The 26,201-nt window shown below is 38.4% G+C and overlaps 1 protein-coding gene across 2 annotated transcripts; it reads left to right on the top strand.

The window, feature by feature from the left end:
* Window positions 1-1,040: 1,040 nt before the first annotated feature.
* LOC149084641 (calcium-activated chloride channel regulator 4A-like) lies at window positions 1,041-26,123 on the top strand. Of its 2 annotated transcripts, none has more exons than XM_089235033.1 (14): window positions 1,041-1,502; window positions 4,111-4,396; window positions 5,797-5,944; window positions 8,387-8,495; window positions 8,592-8,719; window positions 10,294-10,411; window positions 10,543-10,770; window positions 12,273-12,578; window positions 14,295-14,483; window positions 15,676-15,813; window positions 17,101-17,254; window positions 18,005-18,118; window positions 19,258-19,455; window positions 19,594-20,570. In XM_089235033.1, the coding sequence occupies exons 1-14, from the start codon at window positions 1,350-1,352 to the stop codon at window positions 20,523-20,525; spliced, it is 3,201 nt and encodes a 1,066-aa protein (XP_089091159.1). In that variant the 5' UTR covers window positions 1,041-1,349; the 3' UTR covers window positions 20,526-20,570. The 2 variants fall into 2 exon arrangements, with proteins under 2 accessions (XP_089091159.1, XP_089091160.1); XM_089235034.1 differs by lacking the exon at window positions 19,594-20,570 and adding an exon at window positions 25,318-26,123 and having other exon boundaries at window positions 1,222-1,502.
* The last annotated feature ends 78 nt before the right edge of the window (window positions 26,124-26,201 follow it).

Here is a 26,201-nt window from a genome sequence, read left to right as displayed (position 1 = left end):
TGGACCAAAAAACGAGAGTTTCTTTAAATGCGGGACGTATGGTCGCGAAATTTTATTCTGTTAAAGCAGGTTCTGCAAGCAATGGTGAGTGACATTGTACTGATAAAAAAAAGTATATCCGGGTCCCATGGGCTAAAACCCCTGTCAGCATCCTACCATAATCGTCTTTAGGGATGGCACATGAGACTTTGCGACTGAGCGGCAGGTGAGGAGTCACCCCACCACTGTTCTTGAGTTCCAGGTCACGACCGAAACCTAATTCGCATGGGTCTGTGAAATGGGTGGTACAAATACACTTACTGTCCAGTTATAAATGCACCTGTTGCGTTAGCGGTTTCGGTAATTTTGAAAAAGTTTCATGGGTCCCGAAGCTGATCTTGTTGTTTATCACGGCTGAAAAATGTTAAGCCCTGAATTAAAGGGTGAATTAAGCGCCCCTCTCTGGTCCAGCGGCGGGAGGCACCGGACCAAAATCAGCCTAGTTGCGGCCCTATGACCAGGCTTTCCACTCACAAAAAAAAAATCATCTGAGCCACGGGCTTCTATGTATAGATTGAAAACCTCTGGTCTATATATATATAAAAGCACAGGCGACGACATGAATAAAACATTGGGGGGGGGGGGGGGCTGAAAGTTGCTGGCCATCCCGTATAAACGGGACTCAAGCACGTACGCAGGAGACGGAAGGTGCATTGCATTGTTTTTCAGAAATTATTAACGGGGGGGGGGGGGAAGAGAGAGCTCAGCCCCATTGCAAAGTTTATTAGGGGGCGGGACTCAAATGGCCTCAGCCCCCTTTGGTTCCGGTGCCTTTGTCTATAATCATAATTTTGGAGCGCTAACTACAGGTACAGCCTAATTGTCCCAGAGAGTTGTTTTTGTTTAGATATTCACGAACAAAACAGGACTTCGAACTCGCAGCCGCTATTGTGTTGGTTCTGGGTTTTCAGATATCCGTAGTTTTAGTTCGTTATCTCGACGTATATGTAAGCCCGATGTTAAAGGGAGTATGATTATTATCATTTCTCTCCAAAAAATGCTCATTTCACTCTCCGCTTTTGGAGGTGTCGTCGGTCGCGATATCGTGTCTTCTCCACGGTAACCGAAAGATCGTTAGCATTTCTTATCTATTTTTACATTTTCCCCAAATGTTTCCCTTTCATAAAAAGGACGGATAACAGGAAAAACTCTTTTCTCATTATCATCACTGTTTTCAAAGCCGCTATAAATTTTATTTTAGCTTCTGTTTAAGTCGGGAAGACAGAGATTACGGCGTATTCATTACCGTACATGTATGTAACGATGCGGGACGAAACGCGTCTCTTCTTAAATAACGTAATTCGTTCACTATGAAAAGAAATGGCAATTATTTCCTATGCATTTTACTGTGTTACGCTGTTACGTGTTCCGCACTGGTCATCGAAGACGGCCGTTACAAAGGCGTCACCGTAACATTTTCGTCTGCTATAAAAGATGGCGACGTCGGTATCGATGAACTTAAGGTGATTTAGATTTTGTAACCGAATTATTATTTTGTTGTTAAACGATGATCTCATAATATAACTACATGAAAATGTGTATGTATTGCCGTTTTAACGAGTTCAGGGCCCCAGGGCTCTAAGCATTTTTCTGATTTCCTCGAATCCAATTTGTAAATTAAAAATCTCGTAATAATTTTCGGCCTATGTTTGACTCATGTTGTAGGCCCACCTTGCTTTTTCCCGCTGAAGAGCCGCGACTGCTTCAAATAAATGAAATCTTTTAGAGCAGTGGCTCTCAAAGTGTGTGTCACGCGGTTCCTTGAGGCACTGCTACCCATTGTCGAGAGCGCCACGTAGAGCTGTCATTTTCATGTGTGTGTGCTTGCCCGTTCAATACCATCAAGTTGTTCTTTTCTGGGGAGCCACAAATACATGTCCACTGGGGCAAGAAAGCCGGAGAAGAAAAAGTTTGAGAACCACTGTCTTAGAGAGTGGTTCCCAAGGGGAGTACGCCAGAGGTTCTGAAACAGCGCACCGTCAACCTCAAAGCCGCTTGAAAGACTCTTAGTGCAGCTTTGATCAACCCTGAAAGTTTTTGAAGAGAATCTTTGTTAAACTGCTCTAGGGAGCAGCGAATAAGCTTTATTGGGGAAAGGGGGCGCCGCGGGTGGAAAAAGTTCGAGAGCCCGTTGAGTACGCAATAATAAGTCGCTCAGGCCTTCAGTAATGACGGGAAAGAACGACAGGCAAAGCATGCAAAATGTAGTTTTTTACCTGGCAGGTAAAAACATACTTACGGGACGGGGCGCGAAAGCCGCCATAGCTTACGGCAGCAAATATTTGGAGGGGGGTGATCAAGAAAATTGTACTGGAATGGGAGAGGGCAGGTCGCAATATGGAAATAGTAGGTCGTTGTGGTCAGGGCCACAACTAGAAACGAAAATTTACTCTATCGCTAGGAGCCAGGGTCTATTTTGGTGTCCCAACCCCCCTCCACGTAATTTTAAACGGAAAAAAAGCAACTAGCTCAGCGCCCGGACACCAGGCCCTTCCCCCGTCCTCCCTTAGTTGCGTCCCTGAGTATGATTTCCCGAATGCTGGGCCAGATCGGGTGTCGCGAACCACCACCTGAAATAATACGAATTCACCCTTGAACCACCCGCTCCTTCAACATTGTACAGGTGCTCCAATATCTGAACTTGCCCTGGCTGACCAAGTGTTTTAATTGTGGCTTTGGGAGGAGGACGGCCGCAAAGTTTTCATAGCTCACAATCGGCATAGCCTTAAACTCTTTTTTTTGCTCGTAGGGTAACGCATGCTGAGTTCAACTAAGCAAAAAAAAATCTCGGGTGCATCGCAGCTCGCTCACATGATAATGGGATCTGATACGACAACTTCTCAGATAAAGTATGCAAAGTTGTATACTATAGTACTTGCATTCTCGCAAAGGGTCCCGTGATGCTTTTGGAGACAGCCCGGGTAGCATCAGGGCAGTAGCCAGAAATTTATTTCGGGGGGGGGGGCGGCAAAACAATAATAATAGATTTAACCATGTTATTCCATGAAAATCAGCCATTTTCTAGCTTTTCAATGAGCAGGGGAGGGAGAACCGTACCTCCTGGCCTCCTTTCCCCACTCGCTACGGCCTTGCCTAGTAGAAAAAGATACCAGTGGTGTGAAAATTATGGGTCGTACAAGAAACAAGGCTGACAGAGCTCTAGATCGATCTGGATCGATCCAAGTCAGCATATGGATAAAGAGGGAGGGTGACCATCCTGTGCCCGCCGGCATGGAGAGCGGCAAACAAAAATAACGAAAAGCAAAGTAATGATACAATAAACAGTACAAAGGGGAAAAAAAAGAGTAATTAGTCACAAGCATTTCCGGGAAGCAGGGGCGTCGGAAGTGTTTTGAACCTGTGGGTGCCGGTCTTGAGATTCATGTAGGAAATTTCGATTTTTGAATCAATTCTGTGGGTGCTCGGACCCGTTCTACAAACTTCCGTGGGTGCTCGAGCACCCCCGGCTCCGACGCCACTGCCGGGAAGGGATCTTTTGGAACATGAAAAGTTGGAAACGACTGTCTTACAAACAAGATCAGTGACGTCTGAATGGGTGGGGGCAATAGGACCCTCAAGTTATTGAAGAATTTCATAATAATAATTATTTTTTACTAATTCTGAAATTATTTCTTTGATTAATTCTCGAGCTTCATTAATCTTCGGAAAAAAAAGTGTGCATATTTTCTGGTAGGCATTTATGGACCTTTTCTGCACATGCTGTAACTTTACATGTCGACTTGACCTAAGCAATGCATAAAATCAAGGCTCTAGGTAAGAGCAACCCCCCCCCCCCCCCAAGGGCGGGACTATCAGGACTATTATCTAATCCTGGGGCCCGGGACAGTTCTCATCATTTTTTCCTTTTTACGCCATAAATTAACTATAGAAGGGCCCGTGTAAAGTCTGACCATGGGGCCCACAAAAGCTTAGTGACCTATGCCCTCCTGAACCACGACCACCTAGATAACCTAGGTTATATAGGAGGTCGTGCCTGAACTCGCTCAGACAGCCCTGTTACTGCTCTGATTTCTGTACATGATGATCTACTTTCTCTTTTCGAAACTCTAGTTATTGTTGTCACGTTCATCTGAATATTTATTCCACGCAACAAGGAGAAGAACCTATTTCTCCGAATTCACTTTCATAATACCATCATCATGGTCACTAAGCAGTAACTGTAAGAAAGAGGACATCCTGAGCCAGATAACTCAGGACAACATTCCATCAATACATGTTGTAGAGGTATCTCAAGCCAAGACTCAACACAGCCGGGGCTGTGGAAAGAGGGGCGATATCATCTACATCCCATCACTGTGGTTTAAGAGAAGTCTGAACAGCTTTTCAAGATTACCAAGTAAGATATGCATGATAGTGAATGAAATTTTACCCTCAAGTTCAAAAAAAGTTTCCCCCCCTCCCTGATTAAGACCATTCATTGTTTACAAAATCCTTCAGGATTCACTTTCAAGCAGGGGCGTCGGAAGTGTTTCGAACCTGTGGGTGCCCGTCTTGAGATTCATGTAGGAAATTTCGATTTTGAATCAATTCTGTGGGTGCTCGAACCCGCTCTACAAACTTCCGTGGGTGCTCGAGCACCCACAGCACCCCCGGCTCCGACGCCACTGCTTTCAAGACCTTGTAGAACAAATCATGGTGCCCAGACAGAGGTACAGGACTTTCTCCTAGTGGAGGGAGTTCAAGGATGAGTCTTATATGCTTTGATTGAAGGATTGAATAAAAAAAATAAAATTCCTTTAGCCAAAAATTTTACCTTAAAATCAATAAAAAGGAACTACTAAGAGTCACTGTGTGTGGTTGGGGAGAGGGTCTGCCAAAAATTCTAGCCTATGACCTTTGGTCAAAGATTTTGCATAGTAGTTAATATTTATTATAACCAGCTTCATAGTTGGGATAGACTTCGAGGGCTGGGGGGGGGGGGGTTGGCACGATGATGATAATGATGTCAATTCGTTTACTATATGACTATATGCATATACATTAAATCAGTCGGCTCCGTCATTGACGCTGGGGGACTTATAGGATCCCTCTATATCAGGATCAACTAGAAGTTTCGGATACTTCGGAAGTTTTCGGGGACCAACTGGTATTTCAGGACGGGGAGGTACCCACACCATATCATACCAACCGAGAAGAGTACAGGCTACATCACCTACTGGTGATGTTATATCATCCTTTGCTCCTATGCAGGGGCTGGGTTGTCTCACAATATTTTTAATTCAAAAATAAAATAAATAATTTGAAAATAACAGGGCCATACTATCATATAGGTAGCTGACAATATCATAATTATTTAAATGGGGGGGGGGGGAGAAGGGAGGAAACTGACAGTAAGATAGGCCTAACCAGATAGATTCCATTCATACATATCGGTCATTTTTAAACGTTTCAGGATGGATAGAATTCCACTTTTCTCAGGTGCAATTTACCCTAGTCATTGTTCTTCTCCAGAGGCCAATGGTGCTGTTCAGATAGCCCACTAGCAGTTTAATTTTCTTAAGGCTTATGAACACATTACAATATGGAACTACGAGAAATGAATTTCTCTATAATAATGATGACGTATATAGATGATTAAATAATCAGTAATTGGTGCTTCAAGTAGGAATAAAGTATGAAATCGTACACAATCGATAGTGACGCTAGAAATAAATGTTTGGAATATGTTTATGTTCTTTATCAATTGTTATTCATGTTTTCAATACGATGAATATAAGAGGGAAAAAAATTTCACAGCATACGCCCGCCGATTTGTTCAACTTTGGGCAACATTTCGATATGGTGTATTTGAAGAAACACCAGGTAATAACACTGATGAATGCTATACAGAAGACGGAAATTTGTGGTTGCCAGTTGGATGCCACAACCTGAATACCACAGCAAAGTAAGCGATACGGTTTTTTCACCGAATAAAAATTCATTTTTTTCCATGATTTTTTCTTATGTGTGTGTATCAAAAGAGCAAACCAAATACATAAATCATTTATTTCTAAAATAATAATAATGGAAAAAGTGTTTTACAGTACTATATTTTGGACGGAGAAATCTGGTGATCTTGTGTGAAGAGGATTTAATATAAGAACATGTGTTTTAAAATATAATCGTGATTTAAAAAATTATCATGAAAGAAGAGAGAGAGAGAGAGGTTTTCATATTTTAATTTCGACAAGGACATAGTCACAAAATTCTTATTATGTTGAGTTTATAATATTGTGCATATTTTGTATTAAAATTTGTAGAAGTCTTGGTCAAATCCATACACAAGTACTGTGGCGACAGCGTCCACCGCTGGATGGCGCTGTTGTAGGGAAAAGAGCGCGCCTGCGCGATGGTGGAGCTGGACTTGGAACTGGACAAAATTTAATTGTATAATAAATGTTTATTATATCTTTGAATTGAATTGTTGTAAGGAATTGGGCGGTTGAAAACAAACACTTCCTTTTCTACAATTCAAAGATATTATTAAACAATTAAATACAAATAAACAGAACCTACAAGAACGAGTGGACCACGTGACTGTCTTGTTTGAGCGGTCAAAACCCAAGTCCAGTTCCACCATCGCGCTCTTTTCTCTACTACAGCGCCATCCAGTGGTGGACGCTGTCGCCACAGTACCCCTCCCGTAAGTGACGGAGTCAAATCATTGAGTAATTTAGTCTATCCGGAGCTCGGACTATTCTGCCGGAATGGGTACGTTGAGTCGGAGTAGTAGTGGGCGCAAACGACACGTGTCGGGTAGTTGGAATAGTCGTCGTCATCTGCTGTTCTGGTGTTGATGGAACTTCGATGTCTGGCGCGTCTAGGTACTGGTCGTTGAGGAGATAGGCCGGTTTGATTCGGTCGATCGAGATGACGGATTCCCTGTTCTTGACACGTACACGGAAAAATTTTTCTTATCGCGACAGCACTTTGAAAGGACCTTCGTAGGTCGGTTGTAGAGGACGTCGGACTGCGTCGGTGCAAACGAAAACGTGTGTACAGGTCATCAAGGCTTGTGGAACGTAGATATTACGTGTGACGCCATTTCTTGAAGTCGGGATCGGCTTGAGCGTGTCCATGGTGCGTTTCAATTTGTCGAGATAGGTGATTACTGGCTCCGGGACATGTTGTTCTACGAAAATCTCTCCAGGCAATCTCAGCGTTTGACCGAAGACCATTTTGGCAGCAGATTGGGACGACTTTTGCGCCCACTATTACTCCGACTCAACGTACCCGTTCCGGCAGAATAGTCCGAGCTACGGATAGACTAAATTACTCAACGATGTGACTCCGTCACTTAAGGGCGGGGTACTGTGGCGACAGCTTCCACCACTGGATTGAGCTGTAGTAGGGAAAAGAGCGCGCCTGCGCGATGGTGGAACTAGACTTGGATTTTTACCGCTCAAACGAGTCAGTCACGCGGTCCACTCGTTCTTGTAGGTTCTGTAAATTTATTTGTATTATAAATGTTAATTATATCTTTGAATTGTAGAAGGAAGTGTTTGTCATCAACCGCCTCATTCCTTCTACATTGCAGAAAATGGCTATGTCATCACAAAATGAGCTATAAAAGATGCCTTCAGAGCAGGCACCTTCAACATGTTCACCGAAGCACTCAAAGGGGCCGGACACTTGCATTTTTGTGCTCCTGGTTTTTGCATAAGAAAGCAAGACTATCACCCAGGGTGTTGATAACATTCATTTCATTCATTAACTAACTAAATGTCTTTAACTTCAGTCATGGAGCCTATGGGCCCAAATCAGTGGCTGCTGTGCACATGGTCACTTCATCAAGACCAAATCGGGCCCTATTTGCAAGATATTGATTACACCTTCAATTAAACCATTGCATCCAAAATTTCATGTTATACTGGTCTTAATTTGAAGCATATATATATATGAAGCATGTTATGAATAACCTAATCACAATGTAGGGGAATGAGCCAAATTAATGAAAGCATAAATTTGGCATTTCATTTCTTTTGTGATAAATTAACTAAATCATTTCGTTTCCCACAAAATTACTTACTTTTCACAAAATCAATGACTCTTTTTCACAAAATTAGGAAAATTTTCACGAAAACCCTACAAAAAAAGTCTGGACAGAGACCCCCGGTAATTTTAGCCATTACATTGAAAAATTTGGCACAGTAAGGGAGCATAGGGAGCATCTACATTATGTCCGAGTTTCTCTTGTCACATGATGTGACCACCCTACGCAAAGGGGGGTTTTGGGGGTTCTAACTAACCCCCCCCCCCCATTTTTTTATTATAACTCCATTGGTTCTGTGAAAATGTCATGAAATACTTGCATTAATTTTGCAATATTTTTTTTCTTTTCAATCAGGGACTGGAGACTCGATGAAAATGGTTTACCAAAATGTAGTTTCGAGGAGGATTTTCTCTCAAGGTCAGACTTAAAATCATCTTTGATGTTCAGTGCAGCTCCACCAAATGTATGTGCAAGTTTTTTTCCCCCCATCTTGTATTTGTACTACTGAACTTTCGCATGTGATAGAAGATTCAAATTCGATAATTTTTTTTCCTCGTAGATGACAGAATTTTGCGATGGTGGACAGTATCCTCACAACCCCATCATATCAACTTCTCACAACATCTTATGCAATGGGTTACCCACCTGGAAAGTTATAGAAAATACAGAGGATTTCGTTCATGGGAAGTAAGAACTCAACATTCATAATTTGAGAGGATTTCAGTATTATTCAGAAATAAGTCAAATGGGTCTTTACTCACCACAATCACCCTGAAATTGAAGAAATGGAACGGAATAATCTCAGCACTAATTTAAAACTAGTTTTCAACTCGTCATACAAACTGGAGGGACTGTCTGTGTGTAACACCGCATTTCAGACAGACTCTGATACACCATTTTCACTTCAAAATATGAAATACAGATGGCAGCACTACCAGAACACGAGACGCGCATTATTCTGACATAAATACATTAGGACCACACATACAGAACACACTTTAGAAACTCATCTTTTGACAGAACACACATTACGGCATGCACTAACACGTTAGAAATTCCCCAAAGGAATCTTCATGAGGTGCATGTAATAAGGTTAAGTAGTGGTGGTAGGTTCTGCAAAAACCACTTTGCAGTCATCGTGTTGCACTACAAAAACCCAGGTTTGACCCCCACCCCACAGACAGGATAGTGGTGATTGACTGAAGTAGGTTTCCGAGCCGCTGTGGTGGTCAAGTGGTCATAGTGACGGACTTGCGTTCAAACCCCACCGTCACCACAGTGTTGGTCAGGGAAGTGGCAAATACGAGCCGATGTTCCCGTTAAAAAGTCTTACCATAGAGAGCAACAGGTCTACACAACGGTACAAATATTCAATCATTGCACTTCACTCATAGATGGCATCACTAAAAATTCAAAAACACTACACCTAGATACGCACTCAGACATACTCCCCGCGCAACGCAATCGGTAATAAATTGCCCACAACGATAGACCGGATTTATGCTCGGTATGAATGAAGTAGACTTCTTGTGGCTTTCCAACTTTGAGGCACGAATGCAAACCCAATTTGGAAGAAGTATCTCCACAGGGAGCAGCCATATATCTTCCACACACAAATTCAGGCATCTGCCACTTTCACTCCCAATACAGAAGACGGATGGCAGCATTTACTGCGTACGAAACACTCAAAAACAATTCTAGCATCATAAATACATTAAGAACAGACATATACGTACACAACACTTTCCGGCAAGCATCAATTCATTAGAAACTCTGCAGATGAATGTTCTATGAGGTGAATGCAAGGTGTAGTAGTAGTAGTCTTTTTGTAGGCCTCAAAGGGCAAGTAGAAGTCTCAGAGACAAGTTATTCTCTTGTAAATCGGATGACACGTTCTGATTATGTGCCGATACTTTTTATTACAGTCCAGGGGTTTCTCGAACTTTTTTCACCCTCGGTGCCTCTTTCCTTAATCAACGCTTATCCGCAACTTCCCCAAAGTAGTCTAACAAAGGATCGCTTGGAAGAACATCTATCAGAATCACTTCTCCACAGCATCCTTGACAAAGGTTGGCGGTGCACCAGGGTACGCCACAGCGCACAGTTTGAGAACCCGTTATAATCGAAGTGAGCACCAAATTTGGCAAGGACCAAACACTGTCTACTACTAAACCCTGACCGCATAATGTTTATTGTTTTTACAGATTTTTGCTTTAAAAACGATGTTTTATAATATTTTTTTCACGCACAATTCTATATAGAAATCTACCAAAGGATTCAGATTTCATTTTACCAGAGCCGCAGTTCCGATGTTATCACGAAACGAATCCTAACCTGTTCATAACGGTCCAAGATTTCTCAGTTTCAAAGATCCCAGATGTAAGTAATCAATTCGAATTTCAACACTATTCACTTCCGTTGAGAATATTTAGTTCAGTATAAATATGACTGACAAAGGGAAACTCCTTTGTGAGAAAGTATACACGGAAATTTCCGATATTTTTTTACAGGTCATAAAAGAGATAAAACATGTACTTCTGCGCTTCTTGTTGTATGGCGTGCCAGAAAGCCGAAAAATTGCCATTGTTACATATTCTAATGAAGAAAACAAAGGGGTTTCATATTACATAGATACATCCAACAAGCAGGCAATCATCGACACCTTGAAGGAAAGCATCAGAATTAAAGATCATGTCGATAGCATTTGTATCCCATGTGGAATCAGGCGAGTGATGAAGGTAGGAATTCAAATTTTTTAGGAGAAATACATACAGGGTGGTCGTAAAATCTACCTACAAGATAAGAGGGATCATAGGACACATCAAGGCAAATTATTTTTGCTATAGAAACCAGGAAAATTATATGGAAAACAAGGGTAAGCAGGAATATAGTACAGCAGTGCAGGCAAGTCGATAGTTTAGCACAGGGATGCTCAACCTTTTGGAGAGTGCAAGCCACTTGAGTGCTATGGAAATGTGTCGTGGGTTGCTTACGAAATCTGAAAATAAATCTTGAGTGGTTCGGAAATGTGTCGCAGGGCATTCAAGTGATATGGAAAATGGGCAGTGAGTTATGGAAATGGACTGCAGGCCACTTAACTGATTTGGTAATCGGCTGAGGATCACAATTAAATAAAATGTTTTATAATTTTCAATTTCTTATAAATTTTGATATAACAAAATGGGAAATTTTTAAATGAAAAACGATGATCATCTTTTTATACGGGACGTTCAAATTCAACCTCAGGGCCGTTGGCCTTTGCATTAAAAGGGCGTAATGTGGGATAACCGCTGTTTAAAAAAACAGTACTTGTTCAAACAATGATTTAATTCATTTTTGATGCCCCAAGACTCCGAGGGCCACATTTGACAAGTGGACCATGAATTAACAGACAAAACGAAGGGAACTAAAAAAATTAAGGGGGTCAATTCTAGGATTTAAAATAGCTGTGTTCTAGATGATGTCCAAAAGCATTGACACATAGCCGACAACAGTGGATGAAGGATTGTTGCCCCCCCCCCCCCCGCAGTCATGATTACTGGTGCAGAGTTAATAATCCTGAGTAACAAAAAGGATTCTTGAGACAAGATCTTTCAGGAAGTCTATGGGTGTGTCATACACTGATGTTTTGAACTAGTCTAGAGAAGTCTAGATGATTTGAGTCCAGACAGTAGTTTGCAGGCTACGCCACAGGCCCAATAATGCACTCTAAATGGAATAAGTTGTATTCAGCATGCTAGGACAGCTTTTGATTTTCCTATTTTTTTCTGAATGTGTTCGTGAATTGCAAGCCTGGCTTCCAGGATGATTTTTGTGAAAAAAAATCATGTTTAGACAAAAAAATGATTTTTGTCTAAACATACACTATGGTCTCTCTTATTTTAGTAGCATCATTCAGGACACCATGCACAGGGCCGCAACTGGAGGGAGCAGGCAGGTCTCGTGCCCCGGGCGTTAGACCCAATTGGGCGCAAATTTAATTCTGAAACCTCTCCTTCAATATTACAAGGGGGCGTCAATATGTGTGCTTGCCCCGGATGACCAAGCATCTAGTTGCGGCCCTGGCCATGCATATAATTATGAGCATTCTCGGTGGTGTTAGTTCGGGTTTCCTGAATATGAAGGATGAAAATATGCGACAATTAGAAATGTTTCTGCTAAGGAACTAGTTTCTTATTTTTATTTCACAAATACTGAAATTATATGTCAAAATGTGAGAGTTGAATTTTTCGCCCTTTAGGAGGCAAACACAAATCAAGGATCGAATATCATTATTTTCATGGCTCTCGTCAGTGATCTAAAGCAAAGCAGTTCGGTCGAGGTTTGGGAAGCACTGAAGACTACAAATCACGAATTCTACCTTATAGCAATACAAGATACTGAGAACGAAGCTATTTCAGCCGACGTAACTGATGTTGTTCATAAAGTAGGAGGAAAAGTATTTGTCGCACCATCTTCATCATCAGTACTTCTTAATATGCACCTGAACATGATTTTTGCTCATATCTCTGAAAACGCACTTCACACAGAGGACAAAGTCACAATTGTAAGTTTATTCCCATAACATAATTTCTTTCTCCCTCGTGAAGATTCTTATATTTTCCTTTGATCTTTTATATACAGTAGACTCACAGGGCCATGTCGAAAAATCAGAATCATTGGATAACTAGGGCTGCACATGTGTGTAACTGAACACCGTAGAATTCCAGACAAGGCCCAATAGCGACAATGAGGAAAAGAAAATTCAAAGATGGCTGTTTGTTGAATTGGAAACTGTACAATTTGACAGTTTTCAAATTAAGCTTTGTGGAGTGCATCATGGGGAAGGGAGATACAAGAGCGGGGGGGGGGGGGCAAGCAAAGGGACAATTGCCCTCGCCACTCACTATATGAAATTGATCTTCTGTTATATGGGTATATTCTCTTTACAAATCTACAATTTTAGATGATTTCCGCCAAATTTTGTATATAATAGTGCAATTATCCGAAACAATCGGGGGCTGATGGTGTTCGGATAACCGATCATTCACGGAAAAAAACTAGCGGCCGCTAGTCATCGGCGGAGATACGGGGGGGGGCCCCCCCCCCCAGCATCAAAGATGGAGTCGACTGATCTAATGTATATATGAATTGACATCATCATCATCTTGCCCCCCCCCCCCCCAGACTGCCAAGTCTATTCCGCCTATGCCGCTAGTGCATTTAGTTAAGCAAAATAAAGTTTTGGACGTCTTTTCCTAAACTACAGGCCAATTTTAATGGCCATTTTGAACTTGTCAAACTAGGCTAGTCAGTTCTCTGTGTTATTTGTAAGACATGCAATACAAAATATATACAGTTTTGCGTTTAATATCACAGTTTCTTTGTTGACAAATTTTAATTTCCCAATTGGGAAGTTTTTGGTTAGGGGTCATTCAAGTATTACGTCAGCATCGAGGGGTAGGGGGTTTCGGATTTGCTGACTTTTGATGACAAGGGGGGAGGGAGGTTCGAAGGTTGCTTACGTCATCAACCACCCTTTTTGAAGATATGAAATATTCTAAGCTGTTGACGGAATTTTGCTGGCAAGGGGGAGGATAGGGGTCCGTGTTTTGCTGACTTTTGCTGACAGGGCAGGGGGGGGGGAAGGGGGCCAAAAATGGCTAAAAATCTGCTTACGTAATACTTGAATGGCCCCTTAACTGATGTTTCGGTTGATCGTTATTCGGATAATCGATGCTGTACTGTATATACCAAACGAGGCTCAACTTCAATGATAGGTTACTCTAAAAGTTTGTCAAAGCTGGGCAAAAAAAACTGTCGAGCAACATGGGGTTCATGGGTTTCGCTTAAAAAAATTCAAATAAAATAACCGAATACCCTCTCAGCGGATAAAACCAAAGGATAAAACTGGAAGCTTATTTTCAGTTTGAAATCTTAACAACTATACACGTTACACTTCCCGTAAGTGAATACTGAATCTTTCCATTCTCAACCAGTTGTTTGCACAACATCCATACTACTAAAAATGTGTTTTTGGCAAAAATTTACATTTAAAAGCCATATTTGCATGATTTAAAGATAGAGCACATGGTGATAAAACAAACATAGCAAAGCAATTTCACATGACCGGATAAGGATAGGATGGAGGAGATATGTTTTCGGTCCCAAGGTATCCAATTAAAAAAATTCAAAAGTAAACATATTTAAACGAATAAAAATGTTTCAGGTTATTAAAGAATATGCTTATCGATGAATATTTCTCTTATTTGCTTCATAACAGGTTCATCAGAGAACTTTTTTTAATATAGAATCCAATTTCGAGGATAAATTTGTTGTGAACGAAGATGTACAGGGTCAGCTGTTGTACACTCTTAGGTGCAATGAAGAAGATAGATTAAAGAGCTCCACTTGCGTCGGTGTGAAGTATTTAACAAATACGCCATACGATTGTGGAATACTTGCAGAAAATGTGAGTATGAGTTTCACCAGAAGAATAAGGTGCATCCAGGTTCCTATCACTTATGTGATTTCAAAACTATCTATTTGAGCTACACCACAGAATTAAGTGTTTTACACTCGTGTTTTTATTTGGGTTTGTCATACTGAACTAGTTCTCATTCATTTAACGTTATTTAAATGAACTTTTTATATATAATTTTCTCATAAACAAAACTTATTTATAGTAGAATGATAATCTTTTGCAATGTAGACCAACCAACTTCAAAAGAATTCATCAGCAAAAACCATATTCAATGCAGAGAACAAACCAGACTCGTTTTTAAGTATGTCAAAGAAAAGGATTTTAATCTTTACGTACAGGTGCATCTCTTTTCCAACAGATTTCTAAATTGTAACAATGCACCTGTGAAGTAAACTCACCTATTGGCTAGTAAAAGAGAGAAAATACTTTCGTCATAAACTAAGCTAAAAGATAACTGTCTTGTGCTAAAGTAATATGCTAATAATGTGAAGAGAAATTAATGTTGTTAATTGCCAGCAAAAGCAAATCACTCGGCTATTTCAAAAAATTGGCATAGTTAGAGATGGATTATCATCCTAATAAGCAAGCATGAATGACTTCAGGAATTTTTGACTGATAATCGAAAATAACAAGGAAAAACACATCATAAAATTGCTTTTACCTATTGATACTTGTCAGATCAAGTCATAAAGAGAGAGTTTTGGAGATTAGCATCAAAGTTATCCTATTTTTTTTCTATCTAAAAATTGAAATTGTATTCTATGAATGAGAGCTATCACAACTTTAAAGTACACAATGACAAAAAAAAGCAAACTTCTATAAAAATTATTGTGTTGTAAGTTATGATTTCTTCATGACAAAATTCCTCCAAAGTAATTTTTTTAAATGAAAATGAAGGAAATTTATTACACGGAGACCGATTGTAATTCTGATGATAATTTCCGACTGTATCACTAGGGTATAAAACATGGAAAAGCTCAGTGAATTCAACAAACAAGATTTGAAACATTCAGTCTATAATTGCCACTCATTTCATAATCAACTTTTTTTTACAATTTTTTTTTTCAAATTTCTTGATCAAAAAATTTGTAAAAAAAATTGATTTAAGCTATTAAAATTATTAATTATCATACTAAATGATTTGTCAACTAATAAACTGATATGAATTTTTCCTTAACAGAATTCGACACGTGAGTGGAAATTTAGTTTCGAGTATCTTAAAAGCACAGAGAAATTGATGTGTACAAGTTTAGCAACAGTCCAAATCAGAAAAGACACGAATAAGAATACTTTCAAAGGATTTTTCAGTAACTCTAAGGTGAGCGATTCAAATAAAATTTTCAATTCATTCTGAAATGTATTCCCAGACACTTTACTGCATCTCAAATACCGCAATATTGTAAACAGGTTTGAAAAAGCAATGATATTTTTCACCGAAATCCCTAAGACTGCTACACATTTAATGCATTTTCATTTCACATCTACTTTCTAAAAGTTAATGCAGTGGTACTTCAACTTGAGAGATCAATTCATTACGAAAAGTTAATCATGAAAATCATGCATCCATGCTCCAAATTTGGCTTATTTTTAACAAATGAAATGCTTGTTGCCTTTATCTGCTGCAGAATATTAAAGGCCGCAGCATAGCTCCATTTCTTTTCCATTAGGCCAAGGAGTCTGCTTCTTTTTTTTGCCTCTTTCTTGCCTCCAATGCTACAATGATGCTAACTATCTATTGACAGACACGGGAACTAACTGCTAGAGTTATGTTCGCCCAGTACCAATTGAAGGAAATATTTTTTTGACAAGAAAATGAAATTATATATAACTCAAAAATAAAAAATATCAAAAATGGAGCTGACCCCGCTTCTTACTGCAAGCCTTTCAAATATCTTTAAGTTCAGGCATATTCAACCCATTGCTGGTGAGCACCACGGTGCTCCCTGAAGCACCCAGGGTTCTTGATGCTTATGCTTGATTTCGTGTTCGCGAGCACTTGATCAACATCCCAATTAAATACTTTGTACAAATTGCATTCAAAGATTAAAATCATCCCAATTTCATATATACGTATGTCAAACATGCCGTAAGGGCGCTCTTCTTTTGATGATAGGTACAGGCAGTGCTCGCGACTAGAAAAAGGTTGAAGATCTCTGTTTTAGTTAGATAACTTGTGGGGGAATATATTCATGGGTCAAGGTCATAGGCAGATACAGGAAATTGGGATTGACCCCCTCCCCCCACTAAAATGTATTATCGGCATAGGTGAGAGGGCAGAAGTGGACAATCCACCCTCCCCCCCTCTTTACGATAAACAGAACACACTCAGTCCTCTCATCCTGTTCGAAGAGCCTGTGTTTGCCTATGGTCAAGGTACAACCGCAGTTGCCAAAATTATATCTACTTATCATCCCCCGATTTTTCAAAATATAAATTTTGACAACCATACTATATGAGTTATTCTCGAATTATTGTTCTTGAATTAATTTATCATAATTATGTTTTAATGGAAAATTTAAAATTTTTTGGCAATATTGCTTTTTGAGCAAGAAAAAACATTATATTTTGATCCCTGTAATTAAATCAGTTTTTCTGAATCTTATAGATAAGCCCAAAGAAAGATGCTTTGGTATTATATGTAGAAGCTCTAAGGAACTTTGAGCGAATACCGAATACGTCTGTAGAAATGGAAGTATATCACATGACCTCTAATACCTCAATGCTTCTCAGAGCAGAACTGAGAGACAATGGAAATGGGGGTGAGTATGTGTGTGTCAATTATATTTGACATACAAAGTATAATGATTGCATGTAGTAGTCTAAAAATGCACAAGAAATTTCTTGCAGTTAAGAAAAATATTGATATTGACAGAATTTTAAGATTCTGAATGATGTGAATATCAGGAACTTGATTTAAATCAGAAATAACGGTCATTTTGTGTTTCAAATCGAAGAAAAAACATAATTGAAACCTGCAGAGCAGGGGGGGGGGGGAACTAAACTGTGAATTAATCGATGTTATTCACAAAATTGCAAGAATGATTTATACAGGTGATAAGAGCGATGCAAAAAATGACAACAGAGTAACCATTATATCAGAGATACAGTAGAACTACTTATATACCACCCAAAGCACAATATGCCAAAATCTGCGACATGCCTCGCAGAACAATCTGGAAGAATTTTAAGAAACGTGCAGGAAACGCTACTATGGGAATTTTTACAACAAAACATTCCCACTCAGTAGAGCATTGCAGAACAATGCAAAACATTCTGCTTTGTGTCTTATATAAAAACATGTTTCTAAGACAAATATACAAATTTTCTTCCACAATTTTACACATTTTGGCCCTGCAATTGAGAGCTGTCATTTGAATTGCTGTAATCATTGTCTTAAAAACATATCTTTCCACTTCTTTGAATTCAATTTTGAAAATTTATACTCAAAAAATTATTTCGAGTCAGTGAATATGATAGGTTGTATTCACCTCAGTCTTTTTGTATGTTAGATCCAGACACCATAAAAGCTGATGGTATATACAGCCGATATTTACCAATAAAATTCAAGAAAGGGATGTATTCTACGTTGATCGAAATCAAGGAAGACTGTGTAATACACTCAGGTAAGTTTTCATAATACATATCATTGCGTTCAATAGTACAGGGTGGACGAGAAATCCTGGACACATTTTAAAAATTAATAACAAATCAACCAATTGACATAAAGAGGTGCAGTTTGCACTAGAATACTAAGCCTAGAAGTTTTCTTTTATGAATTAAAAGAATTTCAAATTTCTTCACAGGTGCCACTGTAAAACAAAAAAGCTCAACCTAACACATAGAATGCAACAAAAAACTGCATAATTACAGTTTATGACAATTTGCATTACATAAAGCTACCGTATTTCAACATGAGCACCCTTTCACCTGTTTAGATGTAGCCCAAGCTAAAAAAGGGGGTGCTCATATTGAAATGTGCTAGTTTTGTGTCATAAACATTAATTATGCACCATTTTGTGTGTTGCATTTTATGTGTTCTCCGTTGAGTTTTTTCCTTTTACAGCAAATACTTTTACTGTGAGAGAAATTTGAATTTAATTTATCAAAAAAAAAGTTTAGGCCATGATAAGTATTCTAGTGCAAACCATACCTCTTTATGTCAATTGGCTGATTTGTTATTAATTTTTGAAATGTGTCTATATAAGACTTCTCGTCCACTCTTCTGGATTTCTATGAATTACCGCTGATGTTGTGCTCATTTGATCCCGTGGGGGAAGGGGGGGGGGATTCTCTAAAAACCTGTCATTACTTTTGAGTTAAGTTAGAAATCTCTTATCGGGTTTGAATTGAAGGCAGTGCCCGTCTTAACGCATGGGCCCACCCGGGCACGGACCGGGGGCCTCACAAAAATGGTTGAAAATGGTTCGGTTGAAATTTTCTGGAATTCACCTGGTAGGGCCTCAGAAAAACCACTTGGCCCGGGGGCCCATGATGCTCTTAAGACGGCCCTGATTGAAGGGTGTGCTTGGTTAGTACATGTATATTTTTCTTATGACACCCAAATGGCATTGGTGATTTTCTAATGCTCGCAACCAAAATAAGCTATAAAAATTAAAATTCTGAAAAAAACTTAAATAGCACCACAAAATGTTTCATGAGTCCAATTGCTTTACCGAACTTATTTGAATCGTTACTAACATATTCATATATTTACTTATTGCTTATAATTTAACTTATAATAATATACATACTTATTATACAGATGATGACGGCAATCATACCACGGAATGTTATCAGTTTAAGATTCTGGAATCATTTGTGGTACTTGAAGATTTCAAAGAACTGGATCTTTACCCACCGAATAGAATTTTAGACCTTAGCATTTATTCAGTGGATCATGGTAACAAGACGGTTACATTGCAATGGACTGCACCAGGAGATGATTACGATTTCGGCAGAGGTAAGAGGTTATATTTATTTGCGACTGTTTTATTGAAAATAAACTACTCATAATTTTTGTTTCGCAATGAAAGCTGTTGTAACTAAAATCTGTAGAAAAAAAGTCGTAAGTCTTGAATATAATTAAATTACATTACAGCTGCGAATTACGTCTCAAAATACTCCAAAGATCTTTATGCGTTAAAAGATGGCAAATTCTTATCAGCATCCAATCTTGTACCAAGAATTGGATACGAAACTAAGCCTTCTCTCAGTGGCACGACCGAGATCATCACATATTCGATGTCTTTCGCTCAACAAAATGAACAGTATTTTGTGGCTGTGAGAGCAGTGGATGACAGCGGAAACTACTCCAAGTCTTCAAATATTGTTCAGATCTTTTTGATAGATAGTGGAAAGCCTACGTCGACTAAACCAGAGGATGCAACTTCGATTTCAGAGCCCTTAAATGTCACTCTCAGTACTGGCATGTTCACTTGGTCAGAAAATATTAAAGACAATTACAGTACAGGTGGAGTCACTGTAATTCCGGTAGAAACAACTACAGGCATCGACAGAGAAGAAAATTGCATTAATAAAGGTTACTTCATCACATTGGTATCAGCAGTAGGTGGGGGCTGCTTATTGCTCATTATAATAATCAATATAGTGGTATGTATAATTTGTTTCCGAAAGTGGAAAAAACAATCAAACACGAATTTGATGTTGTCCTCTTATAATATGGATATCAGGTATAAGGAAAATGATGATCCAAGCTCAAATCTACAACTGACTACTCACGGTCTCGCTAATAATAGCAATGCGCGTAGACAAGAAACAATCTATGCACAAGCATTTCCAATGCGAGAGAACCTTACAAGTGCCATTGCAAATGCTAGTCTCCAACAGAAGAGAAATAACAATAACTATGCTGATTACAGGGAAATGGATCTGCTTGCCAGAGCTAGATCAACACAATCCGAAATTCGTCCAGGAGATTCAACGTTTCCTATCCAAAGCCATCAAACTGTTTTGAATGATTCTCAAAGCACTGTGAATGACATATCAGTGAACGAATTGGGTTTTGTCTGAATATATATCACAAAATTTATCAATATAATAAAAATGTACTATTTATTGAAAAACTTTTCACTGATTGTTTTCATTTTGTGTTTTTGCAATTCTCCACCTTTAAAAAAAGTTTTCAAATGGTTGTCATTAATTGCAATATAAAGCATTTGTATTTTATTTGGCAACATATCAATGATTCCCTCTTCAATTAAAATCAATTAAAAAAAATTTGTTGACAGGATTTAGTAAAAAAAAAGGAGTTAAAGTAGGATAAAACCTAGAAAGTAAGACATTTTATCAAAAAGTAGGACAAGTGGGAGCCCCAAATCTAATCAAAATACAATTGTTCAAAATTAAATTTCTGTTAGGGAATAATATGTAATTTAATGCATGATCAATCTCTGATTTTTACTGTTATCATCTGAGATTCCTTTGGCCGTTTCTTTACACCAGTGTTTCCCAAAGTGGGCAATATCGCCCTCTGGTGGGCAACGGAATGGTCTGGGGGGGGGGGCAGTAGAAGCTACGGGTATAACATAGGATCCTATGGGTTCGATTGAGCTGGGGGGTGATGAGGATAAAATTTTTAAAGAAGGGGGGCGATATGGAACAAAAAGTTTGGGAACTATGCTCTATACCATCGCCCCCCTTCTTCAGAAATTTGTTCCTAACATCGCCCTCCAATGCAATCTAACCCATAGGACCCTATGCTACACCCGCAGCTTCTACCGCCCCCTTGGGAAGCACTGTTCTACAAGAAGGTTTCAACAACTGTCTGATGCGAAGATGAATTCAGGAAAGAAAATTTAACTGCCTCTGTGTAGAGAGTCAACCCACATCCTCTCACTAGACCTTTTTCCTCAATGGGACGTGTGCACTGAATGGGACTGCATGTGAATAGACAGACCCAGGGGCGGATCTAGAGCTCGCTATTGGGAGGGGTGATTTTACACATCACTAAAAAGATTAGGCTCAGCATCTGTGAGCATATCTTCTGTGAGAGAGTCCTGTTTTTGGTTTTTTTTCCCATCCCGACTGTTTTGAAAAATGTCCCAGTTTTTAGTCAAAGTTTTCTTGAATTTGTTGTTGAAATATTATCACATAGAAGTTCCAAAAATTTCATGAATTATCACATTTGGCCTGGGGGTGGAATGATCACCACCCCCCATAGATCTGCCCCTGGTCAGATCTAACTCAGGTCAACACTTATCAGGATAAGTCAATATCTGGTTGGTGGCAATGTCAGCAATTGTGAGCTTTGGCCTGAGTTAGGTTTGACTGTCCATGCACGGTCCCGTGCATGGACATTTCCAGTCAGCCGAGGGTTCATTGCAGAACAATGCAAGACATTCTGCTTTGTGGCCTAGCACGCTCACCTGGCAAGTGAGAGGACGTTGGTTTTAATTCCCCGCAGAGGCAGTTCTTTCCTGAATTCATTAAATTGTTGAAACTTTCCTATGAATAGCGGAGAGTGATATCTTTAGATATTTCTCTATATCCTGCCTTTATTGACCTCATTTTCATAACATTGTTTCCAGTGACCTGGAAAGTCAGGAAAAAAAATCAAGGAAACATGCGCAAATATTTGATAAAAGTCAGGGAAACTCTATAAAGGGTAGAAAACTGAAAGTTGAAAAACATTCAGAAGACAGATTTTGTGAATGTGAATCAGTTAAATGTAGAGTGCAAGACCAATTAGAGCCTAGATCTCCTGTATCTTAGGGATCACTAATGGCGCGATCTCTGGAGTACTGATGGCACCATCCTACTTAGATTTTGTGTGTGAATTACACTAACACATCTGACTTGCATCACCATGCATTTATTTCGTCTCGTCCTAAAACTGATTTTATTCCATTAGATACATTTCTAACAAAGTTCGAAGGATTTTAACATCGCATTCTGACAGAAATGTTTCCCCAAGAGAATCGCATCAAACGAAGAAAAATAGATAGGAAAGAATAAAGAAAATATAGAAATCAAAAGAAAACCTTCCTTCTACTTCTGAGGAGAGTTAGGCATTACCATCAGAAGTTTACTTCTCCCTACATCGTCATTCTTGGAAAGAGTTACTGACATATGTCAGGATATCACTGTATATTTTATATAGCAGGGAAAAAGAAATTCTCGAGTTTTAGTCAGGGAAATAATCAAGCAGATTTTGCCTGGAACCCTGAATAAATAAAGTTGCCAAACAGGGTGGTTGATATAATGATGAATATATTAGATAAGGAACAAAGTTTTTACCAGAAATGATAGGTAGTGCCAGACGAGCTGCAATATAGTCTTGTTTACAGTCTAATTCGCATAATCGCAATCGCTTTGGAAATGTTAAAGTGTGTTCTAATATTAAACAAAATTTTGTTTGTTGTTTGCAACTTTTAGGTGTAATACAGGACGTGTAAATGTCTGTTGAAAAATCAAAAATTTGTCACATCATTTGGTTCAACTGAAAATCCAAACTTAGTCCTTTCAGGGCTGCAACTGTGATAAATTCCGTTTTAGGAGAGTCGACTGTAAGTGCCAAAACAGTAGGATACTGTTTCTACTATGGACATTCTCCTCGAAAATCTAGCTGGAAATTGCCTGGTGCGAGGGCAAAAAAAAGGTTGCCAGACACACACTGACACAAAAGCCTGTCATATTGTCTGTCTGGTGGGATCACCATGGAATAATCTTCTATGGGTTTCTTTCAAAAAGATATTCCTTACTTTTTTTCCTGTATCCTTTTTCCAAACAATAAATTTCTGGCAAGAACTTTGTTCCCCACCTAATAATATGAAATGAAGGAATGCACCATAACAAAATATATTTTCTTGGTTATTAATAATCCATTCCAAGAACATGAGCTATGAACTAAACTGAATTCAAGTTTCTAAGCTAACTCAATCAAAGAAGATAAATCAATCTGCATTGGTATTAAGAGCTTGCTTGCAGTTCCTCTTCACCATGGTGTAATATATGTGTAAAAATATAAGACCCATAGATAAAAAGAATGGAAAGTCTTTTCTTTTCATAAAAAAATTATGGGTGTAACCAGTGTAAAAACAGAAAATGTATAATAAACAATAGTTGGGTGTAATTAAATTTTCACTAATCACAATTAGTTAGGTTACTTGAACAATGCATGTTGGTGGAGACAAGAATTACAGTACTATATATACCGTATTCCCCTGCATTAGCTGGCATGCAGTCACACTCTAGGAACACCAGATTTTTGTAAATAGAGGTCTGGTCTGTTCCCGGCATGCCGGAAAAAGCCGGGTTTAGTAAGGATCACAGTACGCATTCAGCCAAAATGTAATGTATTTTTATAATATACATGAGAATTTTCTAGAATCTGTGATTTGAATTTTCTGTCATGCCAGGAAATTCAAATCACAGTATCCCGGCATGCTGGCTGATGTGAGAGAATACAGTAGTTCTACTCATGAAATTGTTAAGTGTTTAGCCAAAATTGGTTGCATTCCATGTCCGCTATGCATTGTGATGACTTTGAAACAAAAAATTCCAGGTCTTAATGATTAAAAAAAGATTGAAGTCATCTAGGATAGCAATGATATTAATACATAAAAATTAACTGAAACCTACTGACATGGACACACACAGAAAAAGGAGATTCTGAATAAAACAGTCCAGTTTATTTAGCACACTGCCCTCAAAAGGGTTTAATTTAAATGCAAAATAGGAAGACCGACACCGAAGAACTTAACAAGTTTTTGTTGGAACGATAAGAAAAAACCTCTCCAATTACACAATTACAAATATCTTTAGAGGAAAATAACAATTATACAGTAGAACTTGGTTACTTCATATTACTTCACTTTACGAACTTCCCTTGATTTTTCTATCAAATTTAATGGTAAAATTTCTTGTTTAATTCGAAATTTTTTCAAATGATTCAAAGTTAGAGAAAAAAAATCATGATTTTTGTACAAGCAAATTTAGTTTGGAAAAATTCTTACAAGAAGCCGCATTTTGCTTTTCTTGATCAACAATAATTTTTATAGCCTAATAAAAGTTTTAAAAAATTATGTTTTTCTCTACCCTTTTTGTGATAATTTAATGCTCATTTTAACATTTTTCAGCTGGAGTGCATCGAGACTGTATCATCCACTTAACACTGAGATTATCTTTTCAACCTATAGATGAAGATGTAACATTAAAATCTGAATCTTTTTTGTCATCATTAAGAGTATGGAAAGTATTAGAAAGTTAAGATTGCACGTGTTGATGAAAGTATATTTTCTTGATAACATAAGAATGGTAAACCAAATTTAGGAAACAGTTTCATAATGGATTATCATGAATTGTTTCCATAAATCAGGCTTTGAACATGGTCAAGAAATTCAGCAGCGAACATGAATAATGTAGCAGCTAAGATCAATTATTTATGTTATTATAAATTATTAAAATTTGGGAAACAGTTTCTTAGCTGATGATAAAATTTTAATAATTGAAAATTATAATCATCAACATTCACATACGATAAAAGTGAAATTTGTAGTCATTTTACAGATTCAGGATAGATTAATTGAATAATTCAAATTTTTCTTCGGTGATTTTACTTTGAATTAACCAAGTTTGGCTGTAAATGTTGAATTTCCGCTTTTATTCAATTTAGAGTTTTTTTAATCAAATATTTTTGTCTCAAGTTTGATTTGAATGTTGTCATAAAATTATATGTGCAAAGCAGCTATTGAATAATGTCTACATGCACTAACAAATATGAAATTATTATTGGAAACGTGACTTTGAATCAGTATTATTGCAGCTAGCTTTCTATTTTTCTTTCTTTTCTCAAAATTCACAGTCTCTACGTATGAAGTATTTTGCTCGACTCAATGGCAAGACATGACAGATTCTATATTGTCAAAGAAAGCAGTTAATCAACTGAACATCATTGGAAATGAACCACAGGTACCTCAAGAAAATGGAATTTTAGAAGAGTCAAGTTTTGTCATATCTGATGTTTTGTACGCACCAACATACTATATAGCAATAAGAGGAAGAGATCAATCTGGAAACACTGGTAAGATATCAAACACCATACAAGTGTACATCCACCATGATCAATCGAAAAATGTCACCAACAAACCCGATACGACGACTCCAACAGAAAAAACTGGTGATAATGTTAGCAAAAAGCTAGCACTAACAAAGAAGGAAAGACTAATAACAATTATTTGCGTATCTGTTCTCATCTGCGTGATAGTGGTGAATGCCACAATCTGCTTCATATGCTCACGCAGAAAAAGAAGAAGAAACACCTCTAATAAAGCACAGAGCAATGAAGGATCAGTTAACTACGATCCTAGTGGTAACAACTATGATGTAACAGTCACACAAAATGCTAGATGTAACTCTGCCTATGAGCATGATACCGAGATTTCCACTCCAGTTACAATCACTGCTGGTGCAAGTGAAGAACCTTATCAGCATCTGGATACGCCATTGTACAGTAGAGTGGTGAAACAAAAACCAGAGTGGTCAACAGGCTCTAAAGGCAACAAAAGCATTGGTGCTGAAGATGATGAAACGGAAAAAGATATGGGCGTTATCTAAAATGACAACTGAATGAAAAATACCTGATTTTAAATTTAAAAAATCTTGTAAGCATTTCTTTTTTTCATATGTTAAAAATCAATTTCAATTACTTGATACAGGCAAAAATATTTACACACTTAATCCTGTGAT

This window comes from Pholcus phalangioides, unplaced genomic scaffold (genome assembly GCF_987345545.1).
Source record: "Pholcus phalangioides strain wild (caught in Gottingen) unplaced genomic scaffold, Ppha-v1.0 ptg000008l_1, whole genome shotgun sequence".
NCBI lineage: Eukaryota > Metazoa > Arthropoda > Arachnida > Araneae > Pholcidae > Pholcus > Pholcus phalangioides.
Note: the sequence above shows the minus strand (reverse complement) of the source record. Positions and strands in the feature narration are given on the sequence as shown.

Excerpts from the sequence above, each read along its gene's own strand:
- LOC149084641 (XM_089235033.1), top strand. The coding sequence starts at position 1,350 with ATGAAAAGAAATGGCAATTATTTCCTATGCATTTTACTGTGTTACGCT. Across the intron at positions 4,397-5,796 it reads CAGCTTTTCAAGATTACCAA|CATACGCCCGCCGATTTGTT; the intron begins GTAAGATATGCA and ends AAAATTTCACAG. Across the intron at positions 19,456-19,593 it reads TGATTACGATTTCGGCAGAG|CTGCGAATTACGTCTCAAAA; the intron begins GTAAGAGGTTAT and ends ATTACATTACAG.